General features: G+C 45.8%; 1 protein-coding gene across 5 annotated transcripts in view; it reads right to left on the bottom strand.

Annotated features, from left to right (window-relative positions):
* Positions 1–296: 296 nt before the first annotated feature.
* CCNB3 (cyclin B3) overlaps positions 297–10,048 on the bottom strand; it is a 45,899-nt gene continuing 36,147 nt past the window's right edge. For all 5 annotated transcript variants that reach the window (XM_019631041.1, XM_019631043.1, XM_019631044.1 and 2 more), the window contains 5 exons: positions 8,866–9,003; positions 4,646–4,801; positions 3,876–4,025; positions 786–916; positions 297–563 (listed from right to left, as the gene is read on the bottom strand). In XM_019631041.1, coding sequence (XP_019486586.1) covers positions 485–563; positions 786–916; positions 3,876–4,025; positions 4,646–4,801; positions 8,866–9,003 — 654 coding nt within the window. In that variant the 3' untranslated portion in view covers positions 297–484. The remainder of the gene's footprint in view (positions 564–785; positions 917–3,875; positions 4,026–4,645; positions 4,802–8,865; positions 9,004–10,048) is intronic.

The following is a 10,048-nucleotide window of genomic DNA, read 5'->3' as shown; positions in this document are numbered from 1 at the left end:
TAGAGGTCACTCTCCATGGACTGGGCACCTCCCAAACCGCACGTCCTCCAAAGAAACCTCTTTCTACAGACACATCCATCAATTCATACCTACCTCAATGCCTCTTCCGGGCAAGAGAAAGCTTCCAAGCAGAAAAGGAAACCAGATAAGCCAGACACTGAGGAACAGCCTTTATTAGGCAGGAAAAAAAAAGTCCTCGGGCTATGCATGGGGTTCCTGGGCAAAAAGACGGGAGGTGAGCCATTTTGAACAACAAATATTCTTTTTTTATTAGTTTTCGAAACAAATACAACCTTTTTTTTTCTTTCATAAACGACTTAAATATTTATAACATTAACAGTTTGGGAAAAGTCAAACAAAGACAGTAAACATGAAGAAAAGTGAAAAAAAGAAAATAAATTCAAGGACAGAATAAATATAGCCTCTTTAATTTAAATGCGTGCCTGGCCTTGATGACTGCTGCCAGAGTTCCAGGCACTCAGTCTCAGAAGTGGCAGGAGCTCACAATCTCCTCCAGCTCCAACGTGCCAACGGGGGGGATTTTGGTCACTTCAAAGAAGACCCTGCAAAAGGAAGAGGTGTGTGCTCAGTGTAAAATAGGCCAAAGCAAGCAGTCTGCAAGGAATAAGTGGGACCTAAGGCCCTTGGTTCCTTATCTTGCTTTAACCCTAGAGCAGAAAATAAGGGGGTAAGTACCTGAATCTTTCTTTTCCTTTAAGTGAAGCTAGTCTGGGCCTCCCCATGACTGATCACAAACCCAACTTTAACTGGAGCTTGGCACTTACTGGTGAGAATACTTGGAATGCACAGCCTTGAGCTTATTGCAAGAACGTGAAGTCAGCATGTTGTTCAGCTGCTTGACCAAGGGGTGAAGATCAGAGGTCTTGTAGCCACTGTGATGCTCCAAGGTGGGAGCCTGGGAGAAGCAACATGAATAGAGACTTTTACAACAGGAAGCAGGCCCTTCCTCTGTCTCTACTATCCCAAATCCAAACTTCCTATCCATGGTATGGAAAGGGAAGTCAGTCAAAAACATTTCAGCCTCATGTGGCACACACACTGACCGACAATTATATGGTACTACCTAGAATAGGTTTCAGCCACAAATGAGTGGTATGGCTATATCCACACGGACCAGTTGAGTGTTAGCCCTGGCCATAGGTACTCAGGTATGCTGAAATCCACCTACGGCACAGGACTAACTTTGTAATTTACTCACTCTCAGGTCAAAAGCCAATGGCCAGGAAAACCTCAGAACAAACTGGAGGGCCCAACTCAACATCCAACAGTAACTTAAGGCTGTTCCTCCTCTCTGGCTCTAATGGCTATCACTCCATGCATTCATTTTCTCATTCAAGTTCAAGGATGCCTGTTCTGTGGCAGAAGTAAAATAGCAGAGTATTTAAGAGCAAATGTTCTGGAGGCAAACTGCTTGGGTTCAAATTTCAGTTTCACTAACAGCATGGCCTTGAGCCAGTTATTTATTAACTTATTGGTGCCTCAGTTTCTCAATCTGCCAAATGGGGATCATTACAGTAATTAAATTATAGGGTTAAATGAGTTACTATATACAAAGCACATGGAAAAGAGTCCAGTACAGTTAAGTGCCTAAAAAATGCTAGCTAGGATTAATGCTATTACCAAGCTGTGTATAGGATGCAGGGACTATACAGATGACTAAAGCCCTGCCTTTGAGGAGTCTGTAGTGTAGTGGGGGAGACAGATGTGCACACAGAGAATTAGAAAATGTGTGGGAAGTGCTATGATGGAAGTGAGCCTGGAGCACTAGGGGAGCAGGGCAGCAGGACCCATGAATTTTGGCCAGCAGTCACAGAAAGCTTCACAGAGGAAGGCACATCTGCAATGAATGTCGAAAGTGAAGTGGCAGCTCCACAGGTAGAGAAAGGAAGATTTATTCTATAAGGCAGTGGTTTTCTAAAAAAATCTTAAATTATTTTCCCTGAGCTCCTTTTTTAAAAACATTTTACCCGGAAGCCCAAATATCTTACCTGGAATTGGGGGTGAGGGCTAAGGCCACCAATTTGGATCCCTTTCCCTTTTACATGGCCCAGGGACCCTTCTGCAGGAATCCCAGGGCTCTACTGAATAATGTTTGGAAGCCACTGTCACGGGCAAAGGGTAGTCGTTGGCATGCTGAGCAGGGGACTAACACAGTACAGGCGGTGTGTTAAATAAGGTCATGGCCCATTGACACTGCAGTGATTTGGGCCCCAATGCTTTACCTTGAATATTACCAAAGCTTACTCTCTGGTGTTGCCACTTTTACACTCTCTCATCTAGTATACTTCCGTCACTGCTATACCAGTACTGTTTCCAAAACACACTAACCAGAGCATGTCACTCCCCTGCCTAGAAAACTTCCGATGCCTTAGTAGAAAATGGGTCTCTCAGCATGGCATCAAAGGGCTCTTACAATCTGACCGCATCCTTCGATTCTGGTCTCATCTCTGACCGTTCTTTTATTCATATAGCCTCTGCTCTATCCATAGGAAATGTCTTCTTCTGCCCCAAATACATCACACTCTTTTCCTTCTGCCTTCATACCTTTTCTAGTTATTGTTCCCTCTACCTAGACTGTCTCCTCTCACAGGTTCCTTTCAAGACTCAACTCAAAAGTCACCTCCCCAGTGAAGCCTTTCTTATCATCTATAGAAGCAGGATATATAGCATAGAGGACTATGGAGCTGTACTATCAGGGTTCAGATTAGGGCTGACATTTAGCTGATACTCACTGGTACAGCCATGCCAAGTGTTAAAACATTGAAATATTTCTATACTGGTTGGTAAGCAGTTTGCTGCCATGAGCCCCTCAATTGTCCCCCTCAGGGCCTACCAGACTTCCCCAGGATCTGAGGGTCAAAGCTGGGTTCAGCACTGGGCCTCCAGGACCATGGCTCTGGGGCTATGGCCACACCCATTCTGATTATACAGTACTGAATATGCATAACCCCAGGCTGTGCCTCTCATTAGCAGAACATGGGAAGTTATTTCTTATCTGTAAAATAGGGATAATACTGATCTTGTAGGGTTCTTGGGAAGATTAAACAAAGTGCTGAAATCACTATTTAAGCACTCAACCTATATAAACGTAACTGTTTATAGGGTTTTTCTCAACACAGAGGCTTTCCCATCTGTTGCTGTTTTCCCATCTACTTGCTCTAGGATTTGTAGGTTGGGGGAGGGGGAGCTTAGGAGTGGCTGGGAAGAGTACGCTGACTTGCAAGCATACTTTCTGTACTTGGATTGCGTGTTACATATCAGTAAAAATTAAGTTCTCTCAAGTTGCTTTTATTCACAATTTTCCATAAAACTGAGAAACCATCAAATACGGGTTTTATTTCTTTTGGGGAAGGAAGCTCGGTGAGCCTCCCTCTTCAGAGAAGAGCACTAGAGTGTATCTGTGAGTCCCCTGTTACAGACATGGATAGTTGCTTTCACTACTCTGTTGTCTGGGACAGTGCCTTTCAAACCCCGTTCCAACAAGATCCTTCAGGGGGCAACCTAGCGGAGGGGACTACGAAGGGCAGAGGTGAAATGGGATCAGGTAAGAACTGGGCCCATCCTACCTACCCCCTGCTGCAATCAGAATAATTTCACATTAGTCGGTTTTGCAATATCAGGCTTTCAGGTAAGTGTTCTTTGGACTAAGAAAAATGAAATAAAATTCTGGAAAACAATTGCTGTTGAGACACTTTAGGCAGCTGGGTTCCTACTATGTCGAGATGTCAAAGAACCTGTAACTATGGGTATCCGGCAGTGTTGTCACCGAATCTCCCACAGCCCTAATATACGCCTTCCTCCTGAGCCCACCCTGTGCTTCGGAATCCCTACCCCCTGCCCCGGGGCAAGTTTACCCAGTGTCCGAGCTTCTTCATGTAGAGGGCCAGGAGGAAGCAGCCAGCAGCTAGCCTGGAAGCCCTCTCATGGATATAGTCGTATTCCTGCAGGGTCATCTCGCAGATGAAGCGGGACAAGGTCAGTGTGTTCATGTTGGCACAGAGACACTAAAGACAGCAAGAAGACTAGCTCAGCAAGCAGTTGAGAACGCCAGCACCAAGCAGAAGACTCCCTAGACCCACTCTCTCCAGTTATCCCACCTCAGGCCTAAATGGCTTTCTGCCTGACCCCGGGCAACTTTGCACCTGGTTCCACCCTAGGGAGTGTTCCATGCTCCAAAAGAACTCCTTCCCCTTTCTTGTTTGTCTTTTTTTAACAATTATAACCTCTAGCACATGCATACAGGAAATGAAGGTAACACCCACTTGTAGAATACAATGAGGAATGATAAAGTGATGCCTCCAGTAACCAATACTCAGGTGAAGGAAGAGAACTTTGCCAGCATCTACCCCAAAACGTTCCCCTGTGTCCCTTCCTGATCAAAGAACCTTCTCTCCCTCCCCTACTCTGCCCTCGCTTCAAAACTTTATAAGCACACTGTGGAAACCTGTACTTTTCTTCCTCCCACACTTCATAAAGATTGCCATTCTAAGAGGGTGGACTGAAGAAGAAATTCCCCTACCCCCAATTGTCCCTTTCCCTTTCCCTACCATTCAGGCAGCCACTCTGGGTATGGAGGGGATTAGCCCAGCCGTGGGAGAACGGAGATGTGCCTCCTGTATCTTACCACAGCATATCTACGCAGAAAATGATAGGCTACAGGAATGTTGATATCAAAGTTGAGGGTTTGCAGGATGCTAATTTCCATGGCGAGCATCTCCTTTCGCTGATAAATATCATCGCAGATGTACAGGAAGTCATCCACACAAGGTGGGTAGGGCTCCTACAGGTGGAGAGGGGAGGCAGTCACAACCAGGCAAAGACAGTCCGCTCCTATCTGCTTGTAGATGAAAGGCAGAGGGGCAGAGGGGTGAAGGATAGGAGGCAATAACATTTCCTGGCATCAACATTCAGGTCAACCCTGAGAGCCAGCTTCAGGTTGATTTGAGTGGCTCATCTGCAAAACAAAATCTGAAAGACAGGAGAGATCTGCCTCAAAAGTGAACCACTGGAGAAAGAATGCAGCCTCTTAGGGTGGATTCTTACAGCCTTGGAAGCGTAATATGGCACAAGGCCTGGGATCAGTGATCAGCCTTCTAATGAGTGAGAGCCAGGAAAAGGAAATCTAAGGCCTGTTCTGGGGGCAAGGGAGGAAGGAGACCACACAAAGGGGAACTACAGACGGGAAATAAGCCTTCACTTTGTGTCCTATTCTAAGGAATAAATAAGGATGATTGGGAGGGGGCACTGCCGGGGAAAACAGGCAGTGAGAGAGAGGTAGCCAGGCACAGAGGGAGCCTACCGTATTTGCAGGCATATAAGACGACTGGGCGTATAAGACGACCCCCTAACATTTCCACTCAAAATACAGAGTTTGTTATATGGGCAGTCTATCTGAAGTGTACCTGGCGTATAAGACGACCCCCCACTTGGAGGCATATTTTTCAGGGCCAAAAAATCGTCTTATACGCCGGCAAATACGGTAAGTCAAGACTGAGGCCTGCAGGGGTTGGGAGGATGTGTATGGGGGCTAGACTGGGAAGATCCAGCCCAGGTCAAGGGTAAGAAAGAAGCCCTGTCTGGGAGCACCTTACTATGCCCCGCCCTCTGCAGGCTGAACACTGGTTTTGGGGAGAGGAGTGGGAGGCAGGAAGAGCCCTGAAGCGTTTCTCTAACTCCATCCGCATGCCCACCCCAGCCTTCTTCCCACACCTTTCTATTTTCAGATCACAAATTGGACCAACCTTCTGGTTTCTCAGACAAGGAAATTGAGACCCGGAGAGAGGAAGTGACTTGTTCAAGTTCACACAGCAACCTAGTGGTTAAGACCAGGTCAAGAAACTCTCCTTTCCATTGCTCTATTAACCGCTGGCCCCTTCCTTTCCTTCCTTCTCATACCATCTCCACACCTCCCCTTGCAAAAGTCTTTCTGCACTTCTCAATCATGTGAAGGGAAAACACCTCTTCTCCAAAAAACTTAGTGGGGGCCCTTGGTTCTGGCAACCAAAACAGGGGTGCTCCTGGTTCCAAGATTTGCTAAGAAGTGTGCTCTCCTCCTCCCTCCTGCACTCTAGGGACCCCAGCTGCTTTTTTAACCCCCATGAGGTTGAGGCATAAAGTATTTGTTCAAGTCATAAGAATGGTACTAGGTAGGGAAAGGGAGGAGGAAAAGGAGGGAGGGAAGGAGTGGAAGGGGGGGGCGGACATGGGACACAGGGAAAGAACCAGGGTGTGAGTGAGCAGGGGAGGAAATGTGCCAGAGAGGGAAACAGTAAGGGAGGGAGCAAGGGTGGGAATGAGGGGAGGGGCGCGGAGAGACAGAGAACAGGAAGGAGGAGGCTAGGAAGCAAGGGAGGAAAGGAGGATGGAAGAGGAAAGGAGGATGGGTGGGAGGGAATGAACAAGGAAGCAAGCAGGAGAGGGAGCTATCAGAGAAGGTACAGAGAGGAAGCAGGGAGGAAGGGGAGAAAGGGAACCAGGGAGCAAGTAGGAAAGGAAGTGAGCCAGAGAGGGAAACAGTAAGGGAGAGAGCAAAGGAGGGAGGGAGGGAGGAAGGAAGGGAGGGAGGGAGACTAGGAATCGAGGGTGGGAGGTTGGAAAGGAAGGGAAGAGAGAGAAGAAATTAGCAGAAAAGTGGGGAGGAGGGAGGAAAGGGGGAATCAAAGGAGTGGGAGGGAGCAAGGCATAAGAGAAGCAAAGTGGCGGGGGTGGGGGGGTGACAAACAAGGGAGAGAGGGTGGGATGGAGGGGAGAGAGTTAGCAAGAAAAGAAGAGAGTAAACAAGGAAAGGGGAGAGAAAGGGAGGGAGGGAAGGCGGGAGGAAGATGGAATGGGATGGAGCAAGGGAGGGGATGGTGGGTGGGAAGGCAGCGCGGAAGGAGACAGAGTAGTGAGGGATGGAACGAAGTTGGAAGGAAGGGAAGGAGGGAGAAGGGAGGAAACTAATGAGCGCGAGGGGGATGGAGCAGGGGATAGAACGAGGGAGTGAATGAAGAGGTAAGGAAGTGAGCAAGAGAGAGCCAGAAAGGGAAAGAGCCACAGGGAGAAGGAGCCCACTATGGAGTGAGCCAGTACACAAAGCAGGGAGAGAGGGATTAAGGGATGGATGGATTGAGAGAAGGCCGGAGGGAGGACAGTTGCTAGGGAATGAGGGCAGAAGTGAAGCAAAGGCAAGGGTGGCAAGGGAGGAAAGGAGGGAGGCCTGGAGATAGGGAGGGAGGTACTGACCAAGGTAGGGAGTGAATGGGCAAATGAGGAAGACAGGAAGCCAGTTAGGGATAGAGCTGGGGAAGGAGGGAGCATAAACACAAACCCACAGTTCTAAAGCTCTTTGAACTCAGTGAAAGTGGCTACCTCTCTGCTCCTAAACCCTAAGATTTCATACAATTCGCCCAGGGGTCGGCAAACTGCGGCTTGCGAGCCACATGCGGCTCTTTGGGTACGTTCCGTCTCAAAAGTTTGCCGACCCCTGGAAGAGCCAATCCTGTCCCTCACAACAATTTAAAAATTATTCGAGAGCCATAAATATATTTTTACATAATCACCATTATGTGAATAATACCCTTTAAAATTTTTATAAATGAAACTATGATAGTTTTATTTTCATTTTCAATTTTACTTCAGAGCCACAGTTTTTGAGCCGCAGTTTGCTGACCCCTGGCCGCTCTTCCATCTCAAAAGTTTGCCGACCCCTGAACGAGGCTATCTGAAGGAAAAAATGAGTTAAACAAGATCATTTAGCATCTAAAAAAGAAGAAAAATTCAAAGAAATTAGTTAGATGGATTATGATTATGAAGGAAAGACCAGCTACTTATTCTTATACTGCCACTTCAAAAATAACTGTTTCACCTGGACTCATTATCATGTACGCCAGCCCATTTCTCTTAAGTGTCTCCAGCACCCAGGTTTGAAAATGCTTTCTTATATATGCAGTTCTACATTCCACTAGATGGAGATGGATTGGTGAAAAAAGAAAAGAGTGGAGTGCAGAGAATCACCAAAAGGAAGCTTTAACACTTTTGCCATGACAGTCAGATATATCCGAATGAATATTTCTATCCGCTGACTGCAGATGAAAACTTCAGAGAGGAAGTTTAGGAAAGCAGATGTACATTTTTCTGTTTTTGTGTTTTTCAAGAATGAACAATAGGAAAATTTTATACATAAAAATAATGTGATTTTGGGCCAGCAGAGTGGCTCAGTTGGTTAAGAGCTTGCTCAAGGGTTTGAGCTCTGAGCAACAGCGGTTCGAGTCCGGCCCGAGCTGAGCTGCCACTGAGCTGCCAACAGGTGGCAGGATGGCTCAGCTAAAACAAAAATAATAATGTGATTTATATACAAAGCAGCTCAAATTGTTACTAACTGCATAAAATAGACAAAATATCAACTTTTTGTTTTTTTTGTGGATTTCTGACACATTTTGAAAATAAAAACTTGAAATAAATTAATGCAGTGAACTAAAAAGAATGATCCATTTAATTAGGCACATGCCCACATATACACATGTTAAGAGGAAATGGAAGAATCTAGCTAATGCTAAGAAACAAATTTACCACCATCGCCACCTAATACCAGTTTCTCTGCTGGGGAAGACATGTGAAAAATTGGTAGGAAAAACTTTGAGTGTGTGTGTATATAATTGTAAACACATATGCAGGTACGAATATATGCAAATGTATATAAACACGTGTATAAATGTATATAATACATATACGGTATACATGTATATATAAATATACACGACTACATATACACACACATACTTGTACATAGACATATATATGTATTTGGCTTGGACAGAAATCTGATTGATGAGTCCTTTCCAGGTCCTGTGGACTCAGCCTCACCTCAAATTTTGCTGCAATCAGAAAAGCAGTGGAACCAATGAGTTGTAGCTTGTCCCTCTTGCATATTACCTCCGTAAGGTAGTGGTCCACCAGTTTCACTGCCAAGTAGAGGGTCTCGTGACTCACCTCAAAGGTCGTCTGGAGGAATACACAAACAAGAGCAGCAATCTGTATATTGTCCAGCTCCAAAATCACATCCAGATAAATCTAACTACCTGATCTGCAGCACTGAGAAAAGCGGAGCTACTAGACCTGGCCAGGTGAGATTCTGCTATTAATGTGGGAGCTACTTCAGGTAGGTGCCTGACTATATGTCCGGTGCCCTTGAGGACTCTGGCAGTAATCTATCCCTACACATCTGGGTGGGTGACCAGTCTTACAAATCAGAGAGAAAAGCTCTGCCTTCTTTATGAACGCCTTGAGTGAATACCCTCTCCCTTTGATCTCCAATACATGCTTAGATTCTTACTTTCCCCATTTGCTATTACCTTATACAGCAAACTTCCAAAAGAGATCATATTTATTTACCTCTGAAATACAGAGACTTGTTTGTTTATTAGTTTATTCATCCATTAGTTTCTCTTCCAAACTAGCTATGCTATTAGAATGTCTGGACTGGGAACAAGCACCAATAGCACCATTTGGAAGTGAGCTAAGGGGCTGGAGAAGCCATAATGAGACTGAAGCATTAGTAGTATAACCCTCCTTCCCTTCTTTCATTCATCTTTGTCTTGCCTTCACCAATTCCAAGAAACCAGTTCCTATAGCAATCGTCCCCAAGTTAGTGCTGGCCTAGATGGCATCTTTGTGAAAATTAAAGAAAAGATGCCTTCTGTGGGTGAATGCCACCCTGAAGGCACACATCTTATCAAGTAGACAGTACCTTTATATGAATTAGCAAAAGGTGCCCCTGTCTCAGGGCATAACAGCCCCACAACCAGAATGCAGCTTGGCGAACAGAGTATGAGCTGGATTCCATTGCCCGCTTTTGCTTTGGCTGGAGGCAGTGTGTAGGCAAATATGCACTGTACACAGGGGTCCTACCTAATCCTCAGTGATGCTTCTTCCTCACAACCCTTAGGGTCTTAGGATTCGAGAACCATAAAATCTATATCAGTCCAACACCTCAACCAATGCTTGAATCCTCTCTTTAATGTCTCCACCAAATAAGTTGTTCAGTTCC

This window comes from Hipposideros armiger, unplaced genomic scaffold (genome assembly GCF_001890085.2).
Source record: "Hipposideros armiger isolate ML-2016 unplaced genomic scaffold, ASM189008v1 scaffold_980, whole genome shotgun sequence".
NCBI classification, from domain to species: Eukaryota; Metazoa; Chordata; class Mammalia; order Chiroptera; family Hipposideridae; genus Hipposideros; species Hipposideros armiger.
This window is presented reverse-complemented; position numbering and strand designations above follow the sequence as displayed.